Raw genomic sequence first — 25,240 nt, 5'->3', positions numbered from 1 at the left:
AAAGGACCAAAACATTCCTATATAAATTATGAGATGTTTCAAGATTCTAAAGGACTCCAAGAGTAAGGAACTTTATCGAGATTCATTCATGACCTTAAGCGTAATTATGCAAGATTTCACAAAGGGATTAGAACATGTTTCGGGTATGAATCTTGAGGGAAAAGATGAACTTACCCTTAAAGGCCCTTTTTAAGAAATCAAGGTTTACTACGAATGCACAAAGTGACAATATGCATAAAAATATTATATGGTTGCCAATGAGTTACAAATAGTGTTATGCATTAAAATATAACGTGTTCTACTCCCACTAAAACTGAATTCATATATGTTGTAGTACCATTTCAGTCATAAGTTACTTTTTTAGTCACGAGTTAGTGTGCATGTGCACAAGTTGTGTGAAAGTAATACAGCATTTAGTATAGCGTTTTCCATTTTAACCGAGTATTTGTATTATTATACCATTAAGATTTATTTGGAAGTGTTTATTTTTAATTTTGACCATGTTAGGCTTATGAAAGTTTTTTTTTTTTTTTTTTCCTTAATATCCCAAATAATGATTTGAACCGTTTTAAAAAGAGTTCTACCATTGAATAGTTTACTTAAAGTTTTCTTTTAATCATATCTCCAATTTTGTAGGCATCATATGAAATTTGTGATAACCGAGATTGAAATCCTGTAGTTGCAACGTAACCGTATAAACACTAAAAATAATTGAGAACAGCACATTTTTTTTCTTCTAAGAAGTAATGAAATTACAAAAAAAAAAAAAAAAAAAATAACCCACTTCCATGTTGCCCTTCGCACTTTATTGTCATTAAAAAAAAAAAAAAAAAAAACCAAAAACTCACCACCAAAAGTAAAACCCAAACCATAACGATTTCTACCAAAAACAAGAGGGCAAAAAACAGTAGGCAAGAGAGTATCGACACATTCCAACCTGCTCGGCGCCATGCCATTCCTGGCAAACACGTGAATACGCCACCAACCCTTGTCTGCTGCTCCAAAACTTGACATGGTGAAGTAATTTATCCATCTTGATTCACATATCTTACATTTGCATAGTGCTACAGGGGGGTTGTTCTCAGTGCCTACCCCTTTCTGTTGGCGATCCTGGAACAAAGGGGACAAAACCCCGGCCCCCGAACATTGGACGCATGAAGGCATCATCAAATTTTCGCCAGTAACGATGAACAGTATGCGTAGGAGTCGCAAGGAGTGCACGGATACTGCTTGGACGAGGAATATTGGGACTATCAAGATCCACCTCCGAATCCTGTGCACTTCCGAGTAGCGGTACCGAGAATGATTTTGGAGCCGCTGGTTCCGATAGCATGCTGGAGCTGGTGGTGTCTTTGGGGTGAGGTACCAAACAATTTATAAGAGGCTTGGTCAATATCCCAAACACCTGTTGACAACGATCGAATACATATATATGAAAAAAAAACATCAACACAGCCATAGAATAAGAATCAAAAACACCAAAATTAAGAAGACGCCCTTGAAAAATAAATTAATTACAAGATTTAATCAAAGAAATTGAAAAGGAAGAGGCGTCGCATAATACCATCGTGCTAAAAAGGACAACAGTTACGGTACTAGTTATCATAATTGCATTCCCCCGCAGTTGAGTGTGGCCAGCTCTAGTGAACTGCATTGTAAGAGAGTTATTAATAATGGACAATAAAACGCTTAGTGGAGCTCTTCGTTTATATAAACACTAATTAAGTGCTTCAGAACCAAATTTTAAAGAGAGTTTTTCATTGGCTAAAAGTATTTTTTCAAAACTCACCCTTAAACGTAATGCTTTTCTGCATCATGGTACAAGAATGTAAATTTCGAACAAAATACACAAAAAGAAAAGAAAAAAAAATCAATATTTCCCACACACTACCTGATGATAAGCAAGAGCAATAGAGACAGCCCCTCTCATGAGACCAGCCCACCAAATTATAACCTAGAAAGGCAAAGTTGGAAGTAATTTAAAGATAGGGTAATAAATACTTGAGAGAAGTGTTTAAAGTAGTGAAAACAAGTTGTAAAGAATGCATACTTGTTGCCTGAAGGTAATTTTCTCGGAAGCCGATTTTTTAACTAAGTTGGATAAAAATGATAATGGAAAAACAAAAGCAGCTCTTCCAACCATAACCAGGCCTAGTAATATTGCACTCACAGCAACAGATGTCCCTGGACTGCAATAACCGAAGAAAAGAGTTTTAAGGATTTTGAAAGTCATTCTAAACAAGTCCTTAATATGCCACATATTCAGTTAACATGCCATACCTATCACTAACATAGCTCCACTTCTCAATGTCCAAGGCATCCATGCCAACATAAACGAAGATAAACGTCTCTGAAATGAAGGATAAGGTAGCAAAAGCATGCCTGTTATAGCAGATTAAAAAACCCATGAGTTAATGAGACTGAAGAGTTCCATCCACATGTATTATTTGAGAGAATTACAAAAGGTTCAGCATTGCCTACTTAGTGGTAACTCTTGAACTCTCAGTCACATTATGCCATGTATAGTGTGACATTACAATTCCACAAAAGAACACTGTGAGAATGCCACTCAAATCTAATAACTGCATAAAATATCCACCAAGTAAAAGCGAAGATCGTCATTGGCAATGTATCTATAAGCAATTAGAGTTCAATATAGTAAAACAAAATACTTACTTCAGCCAGCATATATGAAAGGTATGCCATGAGCATCATTAGAGCAACCTCACGATCTGTCGAGTGCCTGAATTTTATCAGTAAATTAAATAATAAAAGGTTACTTCACTCCAACAAATTCCTCGTAAGAAGAGATGTCATACAAAATCAACCGTTGTAAAAGATTTAAACTCGTAGGAACATCATTAATCGTCAGTATTTCTGTCATAAGTTACAAATATTATTAATTGTGTCAATATTGCTGTTATAAGTTCCGAATATCATTAATCGTCAGTATTATTGTAACTATTGATAACAAAACGATACTTTACCGGGAAATATTATAGTACGATGAATAAGTATTGCACTACCACAAGTTACTTGTCTATATCACATACTAATGCATGAAGAGAAGTATCAAAACGAATAAAAATTTTTAAAAACTCTAGTTTGCAAAGATATACCTGCCAAAATATAACTTTCTGATTGTATAAGCACTCAGCAGCCCAACCTGTAATGGAATATATATATGATTCAATGTAATATTACAATAAACAGTTGCATCCACACAGGGCAGTAGAGAGAGATTGATGAATGTGGAGAGGACTCACAAACACTCCGAGTAGAGTGCTCGTTGAAAACAAATAAAAGAAGCTCCCGATAAAATGCAAAGCAACTCTTGCATCAACTTTACTGAGGTCTAAGCTCTGAATTGCATTGAAAAGCACCACAGATGTAGCATCATTCACTACACCCTCCCCAAATACTAGACTGTAAAGTAGAGGTGTTTCATCCTGGTTTAATATCTGCACCATCAAATGTATTAAGATTTGTTTCTTTAGATGCCCACTATCTATAAAAGTAAATGAACTTTATCATTGCTATATCTCGCACCTGCAATGTGCATACAGAATCTGTAGCTGCAAATATAGCTCCAATTGCTGGAATAGAATATTAAGACATCAAAGTCTTAAACGAGAAAAAATACAAGGATGCAAGAAAGGAGACAGGTAAAAAATAAGGATGTACCTAAAATATCGGCAATATCCAGTGTTCCAACATCCATTCTCTGAAAGATCTGAAAAGCTCCTGAAGCGGGCACCACAATTGTCAAGCAACAATGAAAGATCAGATAATGATAACTCAAAAGCTACAAGATAACTACACTAAGTGGTAAATAAATAAAAAATAATAATAAAAAGAGTAAAGTAAAGGTAGAACTTAGTTGACCATAAGATTTAAAACATTGCAGAAAGTAATTAGGACCAAAAAGAAAAAACACTAAATCGGTTGGATGCTAAAACGGAGTGTCAAGATATATCCATAAGAAATTTTATAAAAACTAAATACTAAAAAGGTTTCCAGATTATTTTGTTCAACTTTAATATTAGGGGAAATTTGTAGCGTTTCAGGGGCCCATTGAGCATCATAGGGTTTCAGTGTAGCAGTGAGCATCAGCTCAAGCGAAAAATAACTGAACACTAGGTACAGAAAATTATCGACAATGAATAAATAATATGAGAAGAATGATTTGAAAGATTGTTTTACAATTGTCATTACCAAAACAAGGCATTCATCATATGGAAGAATATATAGTCAATAACAAAAAAATTGTTTGAAGATATACCTAATGAGATGATTGAACAAGAGACTAATGTACCAATTGCACCAAACAGCATAATTGTAATGAAGTTAACAAAGAACTGCTTCTTTTTCACCTGAAACCTGATGTAGATGAAAGAGATCAGCCAAGACAGAACACTAGGACTGGGTAGTATGAAATTATGCACTAAAAGTTGCCCCGTTATAACATTGCCACCAAATGAGAATTATTGCAAAGGGGACTATTAGAAAGAACCATTAAAATCACAACAAAGACAGGTGGAAGAATAGGAGAATTTTTGCACTCGATACATCTAATTGTTTTTTCCTATTTCTTTATAGTTCCTCTGCCCGGATGAAGAATAGTAGAACACTTGTGTTAGAAAAAAATTCAAGCAAGAGAATACAAAATGGAAAGGATAAGGGTAATCATTTTGTTAAGAAAAAGTAGCCAAATTTCACCGAGGTTTATTGTGATTTACCACAAATCTAAAGCACGTAAAATTGTTGTTTACAGGGGAAAAGACTTCTTCAAAGATGAAAAGGAAGAAACTCCAAAAATTTTCCTCGTGTGTAAACAGCACTCATGGATACATTATAAATATACAGTAATCGATATTATAGTTATATTTTCTCTGATCTAAAGTCGCCAGTACTAAAGCCAATAAATAGTATAAACTCCCCTTCTTGAAATGAAATAACCAACTGATATACAAAATATCTACACACACACATGTATGTATGTATATACATTTGGTCAACAAAATTTAGCTGTCCAAAAAAATGAGAAACCTATTAAACCAGATACTAGAATAGTACAAGCACATCATAGAAGTACTCAATCCGGTTAATTCTCAAGCAGTTAGAATACGAGATAATAACTCAATCAGGCCCTACAAAAGCATTCAGAAGGAATTATTTTGAACAAAATGCAGAATTTCAGTTCCAGTAACTATCAACACCCATAAACAGTTTGCTAATGCTCATATGATGTTTGAAGTTAGAAGACAAAAGCCTAAGGAGATACAAATGATAGTGTTATTTCACTACGTTCAACTACAACTTTATCAGGCTAAACACATACAGAAAAATAATAAATTGGCAAAAATATAAACCAACCCAATGGAATATGTTTGCCTAAACACATCAGATCAAAATTTTTGGTTACCATGCACAGCACAAATGGCAACTAGTTTAATTACAAACTGAATCCTTTCTAAGTAAACCCGCTCACAGCTACGTATGCAGAACAAATGTAGTCATCAACAATTATGCATACAGAAAAACAAGTCACCCATTACATACGAAATAAGCACTAATATAAAATTGTTCCAGAAACTTTACCCAGCATTGAATATGATAGGTGGCAGAAGATAAATGAAGAATATGTCTTCGCTGAAGAGCAATAAATGCGAACTTTTCCCACCACTGACCAGTAAAATGATGACTCCGGTAAACATACCCTGAAACAAGAGGGTAAAAACAGTAATTTACCTTTACACAATCAACATGTATGATATAAGGGTGTACACGGGTTGGATTGTAAACAAAAAAAATTGGGTCATATGAACCCCTAGTATGATATCGAAGCTAGTCTTCTATTTTTTTTCTTTTTCTCGTCTAAATTTTTTATGTTTTAAAAAAACAAAGGATGAGAATAACAAACTCACAATGAAGAGGGCAGTGATCGACTCATTCATCCACCGGGTCTCCTCAAGAAGATGACCAATCACAATACAAGCACAGAGAAGAGCTACAAATAAGTTAATGGAAACCACAGAGGCGTGATCAGAAGTGGACAACGTTTGCCACTTGGACATAACATAGCTCCAAACGGGTGTCATTTTATCAGCCTCTTCGATGGAAGAATCGGTTTGTCCAGAGAACAATTCTTTTGAAAAAAAGAAAAATAGGTTCCAAATTCAAAATATCTCCACTTCCTTTATAGCAGAATCTAGGCCTCCGAACTTTGTATCTCAACAACTATTCATTCTCATTAACAAAGAACTCCCTACATGATAACAGCATTTAAAAGAACAGTTTAGATTGGATCAAAAAGAAATTTAATCCTAAGGAGACATTTATTGAATACTAAGCCTAGAAAATTGGAAACGAATCCGCACTCGATACCATAATAATTTAGAAAAAAAANCAAATTTCCTTGCCACTGCATATTATTGAAGTCAATTTTCCCCTGCTCTGTTGTCTCAGCAACATGAAATCGAATAAAAAACACACCATAACTCTCACGCATGACATGAATAGCGGAAAAAAAAAAAAAAAAAAAAAAAAAAACGCACAGCATCGAATACTCACCTACGCAGCTCAAATCGATATGTACGAACGCAACATTCAGAAACCAAATCTCCCCAATCTTCGTCGATTCGAGCGAAATTAAAGAGAGAGAATGACGAGACGAATCTGAAGTGCGTATTCGGAGCAATGAAAAAAGCTTCCGGGTCCTGTATTCAATCAAGACGCAGGGTCTCGAAGAGAATCAAGAGCCCGAGAGCTTGAAAATGATTGAGAAGAATTAGAAACGATGAAAGAAAGTAATCGAAAGTAGTAAGAAAAAGGAGAGAGGAGTGAAATGTGTGGCCAAAATGAACCGGTGAGAGAGAGAAATAAAAAGGCGAAGTGTATGGAAATTCAGAAAAAAATAGAGAAAATGAGAAGAAGAGGAGAAAGAAAACAACTGTTAGATAGAGAGAGAAAGTGGGAGAGAGTCGTGTGGCGGGGAAACAGAGTGGAGGAGAGAGAAAGCGAGAGACAGAGACAGAGTTTTTGTATAGCACGTCTCCTCTGTACCCGGAGACATTACACGACTCAAAAACTAATTTAAAATATTTCATTTTTATGATCATGTAAGGGCCCCACCAGCATCGTACGTTCTTTATCACTTCCACAAGTATGCTAATGTAGGCCCGGTTCTATCGTACCAAAACCCCTTCCCAACCGCATAAACTTCCTTTTTTTTTTTTCTTTTATATAAAATAATATCTTTATTTATTTACCCTTTTTGTCTTCTTTTTAATAATACAAACTATATAACAAATAATCATTAAACAATTACAACCCACATAACTTAAGGTATATATATATATATATATATATATTTTTTTTATATATAAAAAGAAAAAAGAGTCCACGTGGCAGAAAGTACTCTTAAAACCATGGGAATTACATGAATGATCAATCAAACTTGGTTGATTTTGACGGCCAATCACGGAACTGATTTTATTAATCTTAAACGTGTAAGTTTATAATTCATCCACGTGTAACACCAATTAAAACCTATTACATATTTATTAAATACAAATAATTTAGGTTCTCCAATAATCATTTCATATTTTTTAACATTCCATTTCATCATTAATTCTTACCCAAACATTTTCCTTTTAGTTATATTTTAAAAATCAAAATCAAAATTACAAAAAAATAATAATAATAAATCAAAAATCAAAAATTTTCTTAGTTATATAATTTAGTCAATGTATTTTTTTATTTTTTTTATTTTATATATTAATATTTATTTAGGCAAAATAGTTTCTTTTTCATCAATTTATAAGGTTTGAACGCCTTTGAATGCCTTTGTAGCTTCGAAGTAACTTAAAGATTACTAATAAAATAATGATTAATATCAAAATTAACTAAGTTTTAATTTAATAAAATAGATAGACATATTAATCTATAATTTCCATTTAAATCTAATTTAATAATTATTTTATTTTTTTATTTTCTATATTTAAAAATTAGAAATTTAGACGTAAAAGTATAAGAAAAACAAACAAAAGTGGTTTTTATAAGCTTAGTTTTCAAAAACTAAGTTTAAAAAACATATGATCATTTTTAGACGTACATATGTAACTGATTTGTTATGACTCTAGATTTATAATAATCTAAAGTCGCTACCGTCATCATAATTTATTTTCTTATGTATAATTAAACATTTAAATTTTATCATAAAATATAAACTTCAACTTAAAATACTGATATGAACTTACGTGTTCGAAATTATATTTAAAACAAGATAAAGACAATAATAACTAAAATAAAACATTAAAGGTAAAACACTTTATACTAACCTAAGTCTAAGAAAATAAAATGCAACTATCTTATGTTACTTGCGATGTGTCGTCAGTTGTACATGGACACCTTTCCCTTACCTAAAATAGAAGTAGCACGGGTTGAGTATTTTAAGAAATACTCAATAAATAACCCCATTATTGGAGTCGGAGAATGCAAACACATCAATCATGATCTAGGGACCTATCGTTAAAAATCGTCATAAGTTGGCCTCTAGACTGGATAAAATTGGATGTGTAGTACTTTCCTACACACGACCCACTGGTGCGAGCATGATCCTTAGGCGGTTCGCACCCCCTAAACCCATTATAGTCGAGCTAGCTGTTTGTAGTGACATTTAGAGGTTATTAGACCCCTAAGTGTCATGTAAGGCATGATGATGATCATCATCGTAATATATTCGTCCGTACTAATCATCATAAAAGGGGAAGTAGCCCAATGTATATGTATAGACATAATGCATGAGATCTCAATAGTTTTTCATCTTTAAAACATGATTGTGACGACCCTAAATTTTGTTCAAATATTAATCTAAGTAATATGCATGCATTGGTCTTCTTACGTTCATCTAGGTTAAAAAATTTACAATCCAAAATATGTCATTTCCGTCATTTTCAGAGGTTTGTTAGTAGAATATTTTCTCTCATTTATAAGATTTAGCTGGTAGTAGCTTGTATCCTATTTAAAGGTTGTGAACATAATGAAAATTGGACTTTCGATCTCACTTATGTCGGACTTTCTATCCCATTGAATTGGGATCACCTTTCACGAGATATATCATTTTAAGCCCACATCTCAAAAGTTTTAATTTTGGTCTTTATAGCAACTGTCGTAAATGTAATAGGTGTTTCTTTCCGAACTTAACTACTACTCAACCACAATAAGCCCACATCTCAAAAGTTTTAATTTTGGTCTTTATAGCAACGGTCGTAAATGTAATAGGTGTTTCTTTCCGAACTTAACTACTACTCAACCACAGTAAGTAAAGAAAGACTAAAGCAAGCTAGCCTGCCAGAGAGTTTACTGTCTTTGAAAGACTGATTGAACAACCCTTCACTACTGAGCCTGAATCAATATTATTACTCGATTGAGATTGAAGAATAGAAAGCATTCTTAATATTTTTCTCTCAATAAAATCAAGATCATATTCATTATCAAGATGTTTGTGGCCAGATATCCAGATTGGTCACCAAGTACACTCTTAATCTCAATTTGGATCTTGAATTGACTACAAATATTCTCAATCATTCTCCTAGATCAAGAACTGCAGTTGACAAATTGTTCTCGATCGTCGAATATTAAGACTACGTCATCTTCAAATTTCTCATCAAATCTCAATTTCTCATCAAATCTCAAAGGTGATCGTCCAATATTAAGACTACGTCATCTTCAAATTTCTCATCAAATCTCAAAGGTGACATGTTCAAGATTTTCGTAATTTTTTTTTTTTTTCACATCTATGAAATACGAATGCCCCCGACTATCTCTGTTAATCATTACTCAATCTCGAAGGCCAACAAAATAGGATCAAAATCCTATGATGTTATCTCATGCTAATGTATACAGAGCTAGGCTTGCTTTGAGCACTCTAATTTCTTCAAAGTAACAGCGCCGGAGGTAGACCAGTTAAGGCCAGGAGTGCATCACCAGGATTTAGCGATGGAATGATTAGATGATGAGCTCTCTGTTAGAATTGGTCAATCCATTAGAATAGCTTGAAGTTAGTCATGCCATAAAGATAGGCTTACTTCGTTAGTTTCCTATGAAATCGGATCTATTAGTTAATCTTTTGCCAATATAAATAGAATATGTCCTCAATAGTGTGAGGCACAGTTTTGCATAAACTTGATATGGTATCAGAGCCGAAATAAGATCCACGAGATCCATAGCCTCTGCTGTTAGACATGTCAATCCCAAACAACACAATGTCTTCTCCGTCGATCAGTCAGGTGATTAGTGTTAAGCTTACACAAGAAAATTATCTACTGTGGTCTACCCAAATCCTTCCCTACTTGCGTAGCCAAAACCTTGTTGGTTTTGTGGATGGATCCATGCCTGCACCAAGCCAGACGATCGCCGTTGAACCAAGTGAAGAAACAGGGAATCGCAAAATTATCATCAACCCTGAGTTCACAGTCTGGTACCCCCAGGACCAGCTGGTACTCAGCCTCATCAACTCATCAGTCACTGAGGAGGTTCTCAGCACGATGGTTGGAATCACCACTGCACGAGAAGCCTGGATTACGCTGGAGCGACAATTTGCTTCCACATCTCGAGCAAGAGCAATGCAGATCCGTATGGAACTCTCTACTATCCAGAAAAAGGACATGACAATTGCTGACTACTTTCGTAAAGTAAAACATCTTGGTGATACACTTGCTGCCATTGGCAAGCGAATAGAGGATGAAGAACTCATCGCCTACATGCTGCAAGGACTTGGTCCAGATTATGATCCTCTAGTCACAAGCATTACAACCAGAACAGATGTATACACTGTCAGCGACGTGTATGCTCACATGCTGAGCTATGAGATGCGGCACTTGCGTAAGGGTACATTTGAGCAACTTTCATCTGCTAACAATGTCAATAGGATATCCATTCGTGGAGGTGCCAATGGAGGTCGAGGTAGTCGCGGTCGTAGTCGTCAGTTAAATAGTGGTCATGGACAATCAAGGCGTACTGTGAACAATCCTGGACGTCAACCATCAAAGACACAAAGCAGCTCAGGCATTGTCTGTCAGATTTGTGGTAAGCCCAATCACGATGCTTTGCAATGCTGGCACAGATTTGATCAGGCATATCAAGCCGAAAATAATCTCAAACAAGCAGCTTTGGCAACAAGTGGATACACTAGTGACACAAACTGGTATGTTGACACTGGAGCCACAGATCATATCACCAATGACCTAGAGAGGCTTACCACCAGAGAACGCTACACTGGCACCGACCAAATTCAGGTTGCAAATGGCGCAGGTTTGTCTATCTCTCATATTGGGAATTCATTAATTTCTGGTTCATCTCTTGTTCTGAAACATATCCTATATGTTCCTAAAATCAATAAGCACCTAATTTCAGTACAAAGACTAGCATCTGATAATAATGCTGTTGTAGAATTTCACCCAAACTATTTTTTGGTTAAGGACCGAGTCACGAAGAAACTCCTGCTCCACGGTAGATGTAAGAATGGCCTATACGTTCTACCGCATAATTTCAGTCAAGCCTTGCTGACAGCCAAACTTTCGAAAGAACAATGGCACAGAAGGCTAGGGCACCCTGCATCTCCAATTACCATTAGAATTCTACAAGATAATAATTTAGCTATAGATACTAATATTCCCTCTTCCTCAATTTGTAATGCTTGTCAATTAGGGAAAGCACATCAATTGCCATTTGGTTCTTCTCAGCATGTATCTACAGCACCCCTTCAATTAATTCACACTGATGTATGGGGTCCATCCATTGCGTCAGTAAATAATTCCAAATATTATGTTTCCTTTGTTGATGATTTTAGTCGTTATGTTTGGATTTACTTTCTGAGATGCAAATCTGATGTTGAGTCTGTGTTCCTTCAATTTCAAAAACATGTTGAAACTATGCTAAATACCAAAATTCGCTCCGTCCAATCAGATTGGGGGGGTGAATACCATCGGTTACACAATTATTTCAAATCCACAGGCATTGAACATCATATCTCCTGTCCTCACACACACCAGCAGAATGGGTTAGTCGAAAGAAAACACAGACACATTGTAGAAACTGGCCTTGCTTTACTCGCTCAAGCCAACATGCCTCTATCCTACTGGGATGAAGCTTTCAACACAGCTTGCTTTCTTATAAATAGAATGCCCAGCCGAACCATACAACAAGACACACCACTTCATAAATTGTTTGGTAAAAGTCCAGACTACTCCATGCTTAGGGTGTTTGGCTGTGCTTGCTGGCCTAATTTAAGGCCTTACAACAACAAGAAACTGAGTTTCAGAACTACTAGATGTATATTCTTGGGTTATAGTTCTTCTCATAAGGGATATAAATGCTTAAATAGAAGTACAGGACGTATTTACATCTCTAGAGACGTGGTTTTCGATGAAAATATTTTTCCTTTTGAAGAATCTAAGCCACCAAACAAAACCACAAATCCACATCATCCTGTTCTACTTCCAGCCTTAGCCAAACTTGCTAGTTTTTACACTGAAAATGCTCTTACAGATATTGAACCAGTTGTTAGTAATTCCCATATGAATGATGGTCAAACTGATAATATTGCTAGTGACAACTTGTCTGGTGTCAGCTTATCTTCTGCAGATAATACAAGAAGTTCAGAGGAAATTGCAGAATATGAAGCTGAGAGCAGTTCGATCAATGCTCAAAACCAAACTCATGAACATGTGTCTGATCAACCAACTGAAGCAGCTAGTCAACATCCAATGCGAACAAGGTTGAGAAATAACATTGTACAAGCTAAACAATTCACTGATGGAACTATCAGATATTCAGAAACCTCAAGAAAATTCGCAAGCGCTGTAACTATCACAACTCCGATCATAGAGACTGCTACTGAACCTCGAAACCTGCAGGAAGCCATGCAACATCCAAGATGGAGAGGAGCAATGAATGATGAGCTCTCAGCGCTAAAACGAAATGCCACTTGGGATCTAGTTCCACCCAAACCTGGAATAAATCTCATTGATAGTAAATGGGTGTATAAAGTGAAAAGAAAAGCAGATGGGTCAGTTGAAAGATTAAAAGCAAGATTAGTTGCCAAAGGATTCAAGCAAAGATTTGGTGTTGATTACACTGATACTTTTAGCCCTGTGATCAAACCGTCAACAATCAGGGTCATTCTTTCGCTAGCAGTAACCAAGGGCTGGAATATGAGACAAGTTGATATCCAAAATGCATTTTTGCATGGAATTCTGAAAGAGGAAGTGTACATGCGACAACCACCAGGATTTCAAGACTCAGCCAAACCAAAGAATTACATATGCAAGCTCAAGAAAGCCCTTTATGGCCTGAAACAAGCCCCAAAAGCTTGGCATTCAAGGTTGACTGGAAAACTTATTGAGTTAGGCTTCAAGGCTTCAGTAGCTGATTCATCTCTTTTTATTCTCAAAAACAGAGAGATAACTATCTATATGCTCATCTATGTTGATGATATAATTATTGTGAGCTCCTCTGATCAAGCAACCGAAAGGTTGATTCAGAAATTGAAAATAGATTTTGCAGTAAAAGATTTGGGTGGTCTTGAGTATTTTCTGGGTATTGAAGTCAAGAAAACACGAGATGGTATCATACTGTCACAGAGACGATATGCCTTAGATTTGTTGAAAAGAGTAAACATGGAAAAATGCAAACCTATGTCTACACCAATGGGTTCTGCTGAAAAATTATTCAGAGAACAAGGAATACCCTTATCAGCTGAAGAACAATTCAAATACAGAAGTACAGTGGGAGCACTACAATATTTGACAATGACTAGGCCTGATTTGGCATTTGCTGTCAATAAAGTGTGTCAATATCTTCATACACCTACTGATGCTCATTGGGGTGCTGTGAAGAGAATTCTTCGTTATGTTAAAGGCACACTAGCATTAGGAGTGAAAATTCAGAAATCAACCATGATGTTGTCGGGGTTTTCTGATGCTGATTGGGCTGGTTGTCCCGATGATCGACGTTCAACTAGCGGCTTTGCTGTATTTCTTGGAGCAAATCTAATCTCATGGAGTTCCAGAAAACAGGCTACAGTGTCAAGATCAAGCACCGAAGCAGAATACAAGGCCATTGCGAATCTTACTGCAGAAATGATTTGGATCAAGTCATTACTGAAGGAACTGGGCGTGTATCAATCAAAGGCTCCTCGCCTCTGGTGTGACAACCTCGGAGCTACATATTTAACTTCAAATCCAGTATTTCATGCTAGAACGAAACATATTGAAGTTGATTTTCATTTTGTTCGAGAACAAGTAGCACGTAAAGCAATGGAAGTTCGGTTCATTTCATCAAGTGATCAAGTAGCTGATATCCTGACAAAACCACTGTCTAAAACTCCTTTTACTACACATTGTAACAATCTCAACATGTACAAGACTTGTTGGGATTGAAGGGGACTGTTAGAATTGGTCAATCCATTAGAATAGCTTGAAGTTAGTCATGCCATAAAGATAGGCTTACTTCGTTAGTTTCCTATGAAATCGGATCTATTAGTTAATCTTTTGCCAATATAAATAGAATATGTCCTCAATAGTGTGAGGCACAGTTTTGCATAAACTTGATACTCTCAAGTTAAAAGATCTCTCTCCATTGTCACTAACAACGATCTTTGACACATGCCCCTCATTATAAGATCCTGTCAACCTATTTTTCCTTCCAACTACGTAAACAAGATCTTCGCAAAGGCGACATAGCAAAGTGATAAAATATCCTTATTTAGGTTATCCTCGAAACTTAAGGAATCAATAACTTATACTTAGAGTAGCCCATGCGCATAAACCTCTCTAGAGGGTTCCTCTAAAACTTCTTCATGAACAAAGTGACCCGCGCATTCAAATGGTTAAGTGACATTTGCATGAACAAAGTGACATAAACCTCTCAAGTGGTTAAGGGAATCAGCCAAATCCAAGTTGTGACTCGCGTATAAACCTCTCAAGTGGTTAACTGACATTATATTCACTCTTTGGCATCAATGACTTTGATATTCTATAAACCAAATTAAATGGAACAAATTACCAATCTTGGCAAATCATTCCCGATCATTCGAGTCAATTGCAGATGCTCTATTATGAGTAGAATATATTTTGTATAGTTGTCAATTAAGATTTTTTTTAAAGAATTGGTTGATAAAATACTCTCATTTTTAGAATTTAGTTGGTAGGCTTGTATTAGATGAACATTAATGAAAATCGAACTTTCGATCCCACTTATGTTTCTCATTCTTAACACTAACCTGACACAACCACTACAAGAAATAATTGATACGATAGCATTTTTATAGCATTTTTCGTACATCGTGACAGCCCATATTATTAAAAGTCTAATACTTTTTATAACGTTTTATTATAGTTATAATAGAATAAAAACATTGCTATAATATGTTTAATATTTAACTTATCATAACATTTTTTTTACTCTATAATATTGTATTCATAACTTTATAATTACTTTGTTGTCTACTTTGCTATGATATTTAACAAGATGATAAACAATCATTGAAGAAAGAAAAAGCTAAATTATAATGAGATATTCTTGTAAACCACGAGCACTCTCAATATCGTGAGAAGAAGTTGTAAGAGCTAACATTTTGAAAAAGAGGACAATATATTGGAATTCCTACACGCGGTTCACTGGATATCTCCATCCAAACTAAAAATCAATTAACCAAAGAAAAAAATTAAATAAATTTAAGACAAAAGTTACCGTAATATTATTTGAAAGATAGCAAGATATGAGACACCATTACTATGCTATATCAAGACTTCGCCACACCGATCTAATATGAGAAGCTCGACAATAACATCAAACTCTCAAATCTACATAACAGCAGCAAGTTATGAAAATTTTGAGTTAAAGAATAACAAAAAAAAAAATAATAATAATAATGACATCAACGTGGAAGAAAAATTAATACAAACAAAAAACAAAAGGATGTATGTCAACATGATACCTGATGTGGAGTCTTCACATTCCTCTTGCTACTGTTATCTTCCATACTGAGGAATAATAATACAACTAGACAACTAATGAAAACAAGTTCGACCATGCAACTCAACACAGTATCACAACTTCAATGAGAAATAGTGCACTTGCACTTACCCTTACACTAAATAGGTTGCTCTAAGTAAAAGTTGCTTATAGCTAAACCAAATCTTTGGCAACCAACGTCATTCATAATATAAATAAAAATAAATAACATTCCATAGAGTATTTATATAAATTGTGCCGTAATTTATGCTTATAATAGAAAAATAATACCCCTCATGTTGTCCTTAATAATTTGTTATAAAAGTAGCAAAAGAAAAAAAGAACAATTTTTTTTTTTTTAATTTTTTTGAAGTATTGATCAGACATGCTTAACATCTAGAAAACTAGATTCTCTGCACAGTCCTTCATACTAAACAACCTACCAAAACGTACTTACAATCAGTGCAACTCAACAACCATTAGATAAAGCTTTACAACAAATAAATTGTAAACCAACACGCATTGATATGATGCAAACATCATTTATACACTGATATTGATCTGATTCTCATAAAGCTTCTAGCAAAAAAAAAAAAAAAAAAAAAAAAAAAAAAAAAAAAAAAAAAAAAAAAAAAAAAAAAAAAAAAAAAAAANAAAAAAAAAAAAAAAAAAAACTTCTTTAATGATCTTTTCTTTACTATTGCTAATAGCTAAATAATAGTAGTCCATTCAATAATCGGAGTTCATCCTCTTATTCTTCTATAATATGACAGCTTCACTCTGAGTAGCAAAAAATGAAAGCGAGAAAGATGACACATTTGACCAATTAAGAGAAAGAAAGTGTTTAAATTTGCTACAAGCATGACTTTGGAACTTCGATCAGTAAAGATGATATGTTGATAAATTGAAACAAACATAGGGAAAACGATGCCCACAAAATTAGAAGATTTACTAAAGTATAACTCACCGAAGGTTGAAACAGAGCCTAAGCTCCAAAGATTGGTGTCAAATAAGTGAAACAAATTCTACATAATAAGTGAAACAAATTCTACATTCGAAAACAAATAACAAAATTCTATGAGAATCACATCCTTCCATCCAACTAAATCTCTTAAATTAATCAAAAGCATCATCTTCCAATACTGAATGGTGAAATCAGTTAAGAAAATGAGGGTAGAGAGCCAAACATCAAAACACACTTGAGAAAATGAGGGGCCTAAACATAGAGAGCCAAACATCAAAACAAAGGAACCTAAACTCTATAATAAAAAGAAAGAAGTATCAATCCAAATGTTTAAGAAATGAAAAGTAGATTTTGGTACTTTTGCACTTTCTAACCAATACCCACAAATAGATTTGTGGAACGAGAGTGAGAGCGAGAGCGAGAGCGTGAGTCCCTAGTGGTGTGCGAACCAAAAAGTGGAGTGAGAGCGTGATTCCCTAGCGGTGTGCGAACCAAAAAGTGGAGTGAGAGCGTGATTCCCTAGTGGTGTACGAAAGTCCTGATGCCTTTTTTTTTTTTTTTTTTTTTTTTTTTTTTTTTTTTTTTTTTTTTTTTTTTTTTTTTTTTTTTTTTTTTTTTTTTTTTTNTGTTACATTTTTAATAGCTCTTTTTTAAAAATGCTACCGGAATGCTATAAATGAAGTAATTTGTTGGAGTGAACTCAATTCATGAACATGCAATATAATCTTTTTTAAACATGCAAAAAGACCATAGTATAATTTTTTAAACATGCAAACGACATGATCACAATATAATTTTTTAAACATGCAAAAAGACCAAAAATACATAGACTAACGATTCAGGTGAGATCCAATGTAGATCCAACTTTCTATTCACTATGAGATCCGGGCAGTCTCAATTCCACTTTTCTCGAGAATCCATACATACCTTATCAATATATGGACAACTATCTCTCGAGCACAAGTTTAGGTTCAACCTCAATGGGAAAATAAAACGAAGCACCTTACAACGTATCTTCACAGACAAAGAACTACGAGATCGCCCTTTTATTTCAGTGACGGAGGGATCATACCATTCGGAACCATTTTATTTTTCACACTATTGGGAAGCACCTTACAACGAGAGATAGTGATGAAGACCTTTTATTTCCTCTAAAAAACTACGAGATCACCCTTTTATTTCATAGTGACGAAGCACCTTACAACGTTTTTGTGTCGAGTCAAATTAAGTAGGCCGCATTCTCCAATACTGATGAAGCCCTTAAAACAACATCCATCAATATCTGGTCAACATCATTTATGGTCGAGATTAGGTGAATATCAATCATCTTCAAGACAACTTTAGTTCTTCAAACATTATTGGGAAGATTCTTCTGAAGAAGTACCAATGCCGACTACTGTTGACTTGATCATTACCCCTGTTCATATGCTCTTTAGATACTAACAAAGTTTCTACCAGATTTGGAAGATCAGTGTGAAACAATTCTTGAAATGACTATTTCAAGATGTAAAATTATTACAATGCCATCGTATTTGTGGTGGAGGAACAAGCAACCAATAATTTTAGGCATTATTCTGTAGAATTCAATCTTTGAATTTCTATATATTGCTATGGCTTCCAAGAAATTTACAGATTTGTTGCAACTGGAGCTAATTGTTTTGCATAAAGAAACTCCAGAGGAGAAATTTGATGGCGATATTTTAGGATTCTTATGAAATGAAATAAGAAGTCAAAATTTTCGAAGCCTCAGATAGCAGTCTATTTGACATCAAGAAAATTCAGCCGGTAATTCCAACTAAAAGAACAAATCATCATTGGCTTTCGAAATCAAATAAAAAAAAGTCCCAGATCTGGGGAAAAGTACTGATTCCTATCAAGATAATGAGATTGAAATTTTCTTTTAAAAAAAAAAATTGTAATCACACAAAACGGCTCTGTAAATCTATGGAAAAAGATGAACAGATTCCTATCAAGATGTGAAAATTTTACTTTTGGTTCAATCATAGCATCGTTGGTCACCGCCATTGAGCTCTCGACGACGTGGCATCGAACCGAATCAACAAAAAGAAGAAAGAATACCTCAAAATCCTCAGAGACCCGTTTCAAATCAACCACACAGGAGAATCACGGAAAACGACTGAGAATTCCCGGACAGCAAAACGATCCAACAACCAGACCGCCCCAGGGTAGAAACGAATCGGCGTCGGAGTTCACTGCCTGATGGGAGCCAAGAGTCGTATCAATGGCTTCTCGCTGCGGTTTGGAGTGTCATACGGCACTTCCTATCAATTTTGGGAGAGCTTCTTCATCGGAATATTCACAGATGAACTTCAATAACCAAAATTAAACCCTAAGCATACAAACTGAAACCATACGAAAAGAAACTGCTAGGACGGATACCGGAGAATTTTGAACCATAGACGAATTCAGCTACAAAAAAGTGAGGAAGATGAAGAACGTCGGTGGATATTTATGGAGGCGAAGGAGGGCAAGGGCTTTGCGGCGACGAATTTGTAACCCTAATTTCAGATGTTGCTGGTATGGGCCGAGAGTAGAAAATGAGCATACGGGTCGGAAAAATTCGGATCCAATTAAAGGAGCCCAAGCAAAACGCACTTCCGCCGGGAGTGTACGTTCAACCGACAACCCATAAAAATATATATTCGTTTTTATTATTTTCTTTAATTTCTTTTATATTATATTATTATTTTATTATTTTTAATTTCTAATAACATATAACTATTAATACATTTTATACTATTTTTTAATAGATTTTATATTATTTTAAATAACTATTCATACCTTTTATAATTTTAAAACATATTATATTTATTTTAAAAATTTAAATGTTTTGACGGTTCTAGTCTTACTAGACTTATTATTTATTTATTGCAACATTATTATATTCCAAATTATATTTTTTCTAATAGTTAGAGTTAGTCTATCTAAGTCACCTCTAAACCATATAAACATATTTTAATTAAAATATTTTTTTGGATTTTTTATTTTTGTTATATAAAATACTTTTAACTAATCATTTTTATTGTTTATGTAATTTCATGATCCTTATTTTTATGTAATTTCATGATCCTTATTTTTCTTACTCTAACCAATTCTCAAGAAATATCGTTTTTAGCGGTCTTTAGTTTTATATGTCGAACTATGTTAATATGTTACAATTTTCGCATGTTGTTTTTTATTGAATTTGTTTTTTCTTTTTGTGAATAATTATGGATTGATTTGTGTTTGTTTGTGAGCTTTTAATAAATTTTATCTAAGATTGTATCTCAATAGTTATAGACGGTGGATAAATAAAACTTAAAAAAGAAAAATTGACAGACAACTCAATCCGAACCCAACCCAAAAATAGAGGGTTGGGTTAGGTTGGGTTGTCAAAATTTTTGGATTGGGTTGAGTAAAAAAAAAAAAAAAAAATTGCTCAACCCAACCCAACCCAACTACACTCCTATCACCAATCATATTATTGTTGGTCGTTGTTTATCATTTTTTTAAGAAAATGTCACAAAAATTACAAGTGCATACAACCGAATGAGGATAGTTGAATTGTGCGATGGTCTGTCTCAAATTTTTTTATTGATGTATGAGGGCATTTTGGCTTAAGTGCACACATCCGGTTTATTGTCTTGGCGACCTCTTCTCGTGATTGATCGTTGTTGGCACCATTCAATTTCCACCACCATAATTATGTTGCTTTCCCTCGAGTGTTTAAAGTTTGAGAGTAGGTCGAGGGTATTGTGCCCCAAATGCTTCTAATCATTGGATCTACCTGATAGAACTCGTTCGTGGGCTTCAGCTCTCCTAAGAGAAACTTCGGAGGGAACCAGCTACTAGACGGTTCGATTAGTCTTTCACCCCTATACCTAAGTCAGATGAACGAGTTGCATGCCAGTATCGATGCGGGCCTCCACCAGAGTTTCCTCTAGCTTCGCTTCACTCATGCATAGTTCACCAACTTTTGGGGCTCGACAGGCGTGCTCACACTCGAACCCCTTCCTAAAAGATCAAGGTCAGTTGGTGGTGCAACCCACAAAGGGATCCCACCAGTCAGTTTCCTTGTGCCTTATGGGTTTACTCACCCATTAACTAGCGCACATGTCAGACTCTTTGGTTCGTGTTTCAATACTGATTGAATGGGGAGTCCACAGACAGATGCCATGAGCACGTAGATGCCGAAGAATGCCAAAAGGCGCGTGCTGCCAACAACAATCGGGACAACGACATCTCCACAGGCATAACAAAGGCCTAGGCTTTGACCGCCGTCATAATCCGCATTGATCCATGCCCCATATCAATTGACAGACTGACTTATCACCTTTCCACATATGATTGAGGCACATCGTTGGCCCCAATCCGCTTCCCTCCCGACAATTTAGTGCGCTATTTGACTCTCTTATAATATTATTTTTTATCTTTTCCTCGCGGTACTTGTTTGCTATCAGTCTCTCACCCATATTTAGCTTTGGATAGAATTTACCGCCCAATTGAGGTTGCATTCCCAAAAAACCCGACTCGTTGACAACGCCTCGTAGTGCGACAGGCCGTGTGCAATAGGGCTCTCACCCTCTCTAGCACCCCCTTCCAAGGGACTTATGTCTGGTTCGTCGTTGAGGACGCTTCTTAGACAATAATTCAGATGCCGAGGGCGTTCGATTCTCAAGCTGGACACTTCCCGATTCGCTCGTCGTTACTATGGGAATCCTTGTAAGTTTCTTTTCCTCCGCTTATTGATATGCTTAAACTCAACAGGTAGTCTTGCCTGACTAGGAATTGCATCGAGAGCATCGTCTTTGGGGATAATGTTCAAAAGGTCAACATAAGAATCCTCCATCGTCACAAGGAGTGAGGCACGCGAGCTGCGGTCGAGACACAGTGCCGAGGTTGGATCAAACACCGTAGTGTCACGACAACAGATGTCGAGGACTCAATTTTTAAGTCATCCACACAACGGTGCGCATGGAAGGCAAACATGTGCAATTACGAGTGCAACGAACCCAAGTGAATGTTGCATGTGAGGGCAGCGATGCGTGACGTTCTTCGTCAATGCGAGAGCTGAGACTCGGTTATTGATATGCTTGTGTTCAAAGACTCGGTGGTTCACGAGATCATCCAATGCACACCAAGTATCGCATTTCGCTACATTCTTCGTCGATGCGAGATCTGAGATATCTATTACCAAGAGGCATTATGAATAATACAACAAGAATGCTTTGCCCCTCGCACACCGAGACCGAGGCAAGGGACAAGCGACTTGCGCTAGGTTTGGTTTAGGCATTGGAGGGGACATGAATGCTCCACCCAATACAAAAGTTTGTAAATGCGTTCACGGGTCATTTGATGTTTAGGCATCGACAATGATCCTTCTGCAGGTTCACCTACAGAAACCTTGTTACGACTTCTCCTTCCTCTAAATGACAAGGTTCAGTGGACTTCTCACGATGTCGCGGGCAGCGAACCTCCCACGTGACAACGATCAAAATACTTCACTAGACTATTCAATTAGAAGGAGCGACAAGCAGTATGTACAAAGGGCAGGGACATAGTCAACGTGAGCTTATGACTCACGCTTACTAGGATTTCCTTGTTGACGACCATAGTCCAGAAGCTGGTCGCGGAGGGATTCCTCCGCATAGTTAGTTAGCAGGCTGAGGTCTCATTTGTTAACGGAATTAACTAGACAAATCACTTCACCAACTAAGAACGACCATGCACCACCACCATAGAATCAAGAAAGAGTTCTCAGTTTGTCAATCCTTACTATGTCGAGACTTGGTAAGTTTCCCCATGTTGAGTCAAATTAAGCGGCAGGCTTCAATCCTAGGGGTGACATTCTGTCAATTCCTTTAAGTTTTAGCCTTGCAACCATACTCCCCCAAAACCCAAAAACTTTGATTTCTCATAAGGTGTTGGCGGAGTCCTTATAGCAAAATCCTCCGATCCTTGGTTGACATCGTTTATGATTGAGACTAGGACGGTATCTGATCGTCTTCAAGCCTCAAGCTTTCGTTTTTTATTAATGAAAACATGCTTGGCAAATGCTTTCGCAGATTTTCGTCTTTCATAAATAAAAGAATTTCATCTAAAGGCCAACAGAAATACAAATGTCCTTGACTGTCTCTCATTACTTCAATCCTAAAGGCCAACAGAATAAGATTGAAATCCTATGATGTATCCCAAACTATTGTATACAGAACGTAGACTTGTTTTAAGCACTCTAATTTCTTCAAAGCAACAGCGCCGGAGGCTCGACCCAGTCAGTTAAGGCCAGGAGCGCGTCGCCGGCAGAAGAGACGAGCCAACCGATGCTCACCATAGATGGACCGATCAACCCAACCCAACCCAAGGTCAAACTACGAGCTTTTTATCTGCAACAACTTAGACCCAAACAACCAAATCACAACTCATGCGCCCTACGCTAAAACGAGCTTAGGCGACTTACGACTATTCTCACTTATCGCAAGTGAGGGTGCAAAACCATCATGCGGAGCCAAGCCCAAAATGTCGTGCACAGTCAAACAATTGTCTCTTCGTTGAATAGGGAGAATTCATAAGACCTTTGACATATAAAAACAATTCTCAAACAATTGTCTATCATAATGCTGCTGCGATGGTCGCTATTCCTAATGGGTGTCCGACATCAACAGCTACCAGAGAATCCTCGCCCAACAAAAAAGGGGCCTAGGAGGTGTGCGAATTGACTGATGGGTTCATACTCGTACGTGTGAACTGAACAATAATTACACATCCAATTAGCCCATTTAGGATAGCCGCCTAAGAAATATAGACTGACATGATAGATCTCACTCATGATTGTATGTATTTGCATTTAACCTCAATAGTAAGATCACTTGCTCGGTATTTATTAAAGTACTCAAGCCAGGTGCTACTTCTATTTCAGGTAAAAGCAAGACATCTCTGCACAGCTGACGACGACATCGTAATTCGAGACCATGAGACACACATAGGGTAATTGTACTTATTTTCTTAGACTTAGGTTACAATATGGTGTTTTTTAATTTTAATGCTTATTTATTTCATTTAGTATTTCGTTGTATTATTTTAAAGATGTTCTCGAACGTAAATACATGACAGTGTTTTATGATGAAGTTTATGTTTTACGATGAATTTTAAACGCTTATTTCCGTACAAAATGATTACATTATAAAGACGGTAGCAACTCTAGATTACTAAAAAATATAAGGTCGTTACCGTAATCGATTACATGCTATCCTTTCAAGAGTTTGATCTTAGGTGTAAGTTGAATCCCCTCAACAATAAGACCACCCCTCAAATGTTGGCTCTCAACTTCTTTCAAACACATCTCCACAACTCCATCTTCCAAATCATTAACATAAAACTCTCCTAACTCAATCTCGACCCAATCGTCGATGCCTTCCTCTCGGTCATCGCCTCCATTAACGATAACCCGATTTTTGCTCGACGCTCTACCATTGTTGTTCAAATATACTTTTCTTTTAGACAGGACCGTGTCGAGTTGAACCGAGGCTTGAGATGGATGAGTGTCTAAACCATAAGCTCTGTCTGCAAACTTCACCAAAAGATAGACCGAGTAAAGGGTCTTGGGGGAAAGCAATTTGGCGTTGAATAAGCCTTTTATTTCTAACCACCATATGGTTCTCAATTCTGCAACTTCTTCAAACCTGCGTTCACAATTTATTTTTAATTTTATGTTTTTTTTTTTTTTTTTAAATATTAAGAAAAATGTGAGAAGTCAAAGAGACAGAAAATACCTTGACTTTAGGAAGGGTTGACTATTCCAAGACCAATATAGAGGATTGTTTGACCATTGGATTTGAAGTTCCCTTGCTCCTAAAATGTAACATTTCTTAGCTGTCTCTTTATCTAAATAAAACATCTGCATTTACAAAATAAAAACGTTTATCATCGATCATATTAACAAATAAATCGAACATGTGTGTTTTTGTTTTGTGTGTACCTTCGTACCTCCATCCATATGATGGAGACGACATAACTTGAAATATAACTCTTTTTTCGTACGATAAATCACTGGAGTATCTAATCTCGATAAAACTTCTGCACAATCAAATGGGAGAAAATTATCCCATACCACATCTGAATCAGCCATCGAGCGTATGGTCTCTGAGATGATTGATAGCTGACATGCTTCCCGAGCAGAGGCGAACGAGAGGATGTGTGCAAAACAATCTTGAGGCAAGAGATCTAAATTCATTGTTGAAGTTTGAATGGTAAGAGCCA

At 36.0% G+C, this 25,240-nt stretch overlaps 2 protein-coding genes, 1 long non-coding RNA gene and 4 other non-coding genes across 7 annotated transcripts; 1 reads left to right on the top strand and 6 right to left on the bottom strand.

Annotated features, from left to right (window-relative positions):
* Positions 1-771: 771 nt before the first annotated feature.
* Positions 772-6,978, bottom strand: LOC111792747 (sodium/hydrogen exchanger 2-like). Its single transcript, XM_023674323.1, has 15 exons — positions 6,574-6,978; positions 5,928-6,268; positions 5,602-5,720; positions 4,283-4,380; positions 3,685-3,744; positions 3,550-3,596; positions 3,267-3,461; positions 3,120-3,166; positions 2,677-2,743; positions 2,482-2,582; positions 2,281-2,382; positions 2,051-2,189; positions 1,892-1,954; positions 1,565-1,648; positions 772-1,405 (listed from the first exon to the last, which is right to left on the bottom strand). The coding sequence occupies exons 2-15, from the start codon at positions 6,099-6,101 to the stop codon at positions 1,082-1,084; spliced, it is 1,620 nt and encodes a 539-aa protein (XP_023530091.1). The 5' UTR covers positions 6,102-6,268; positions 6,574-6,978; the 3' UTR covers positions 772-1,081.
* A 3,758-nt stretch (positions 6,979-10,736) lies between these two features.
* LOC111794173 lies at positions 10,737-10,872 on the top strand. Its single transcript, XR_002815064.1, has one exon. It is a non-coding gene; the product is annotated as a small nucleolar RNA Z247 (small nucleolar RNA).
* Positions 10,873-17,821: 6,949 nt separating this feature from the next.
* On the bottom strand, positions 17,822-19,511 carry LOC111792794. The gene is made up of 2 exons (XR_002814847.1): positions 19,064-19,511; positions 17,822-18,401 (listed from the first exon to the last, which is right to left on the bottom strand). It is a non-coding gene; the product is annotated as an uncharacterized LOC111792794 (long non-coding RNA).
* LOC111794124 lies at positions 18,723-18,805 on the bottom strand. The gene has a single exon (XR_002815019.1). It is a non-coding gene; the product is annotated as a small nucleolar RNA snoR77Y (small nucleolar RNA).
* LOC111794133 lies at positions 18,896-19,037 on the bottom strand. The gene has a single exon (XR_002815026.1). It is a non-coding gene; the product is annotated as a small nucleolar RNA snoR2/U65 (small nucleolar RNA).
* On the bottom strand, positions 19,231-19,298 carry LOC111794135. The gene has a single exon (XR_002815028.1). It is a non-coding gene; the product is annotated as a small nucleolar RNA U49 (small nucleolar RNA).
* Positions 19,512-24,227: 4,716 nt separating the features above from the next.
* Positions 24,228-25,214, bottom strand: LOC111792724 (F-box protein At2g02240-like). The gene is made up of 3 exons (XM_023674286.1): positions 24,960-25,214; positions 24,754-24,878; positions 24,228-24,663 (listed from the first exon to the last, which is right to left on the bottom strand). The coding sequence occupies exons 1-3, from the start codon at positions 25,212-25,214 to the stop codon at positions 24,228-24,230; spliced, it is 816 nt and encodes a 271-aa protein (XP_023530054.1).
* Between the last annotated feature and the right edge of the window lie 26 nt (positions 25,215-25,240).

Source organism: Cucurbita pepo, chromosome LG04, assembly GCF_002806865.2.
Source record: "Cucurbita pepo subsp. pepo cultivar mu-cu-16 chromosome LG04, ASM280686v2, whole genome shotgun sequence".
In the NCBI taxonomy this organism is placed as follows: Eukaryota; Viridiplantae; Streptophyta; class Magnoliopsida; order Cucurbitales; family Cucurbitaceae; genus Cucurbita; species Cucurbita pepo.
Note: the sequence above shows the minus strand (reverse complement) of the source record. Positions and strands in the feature narration are given on the sequence as shown.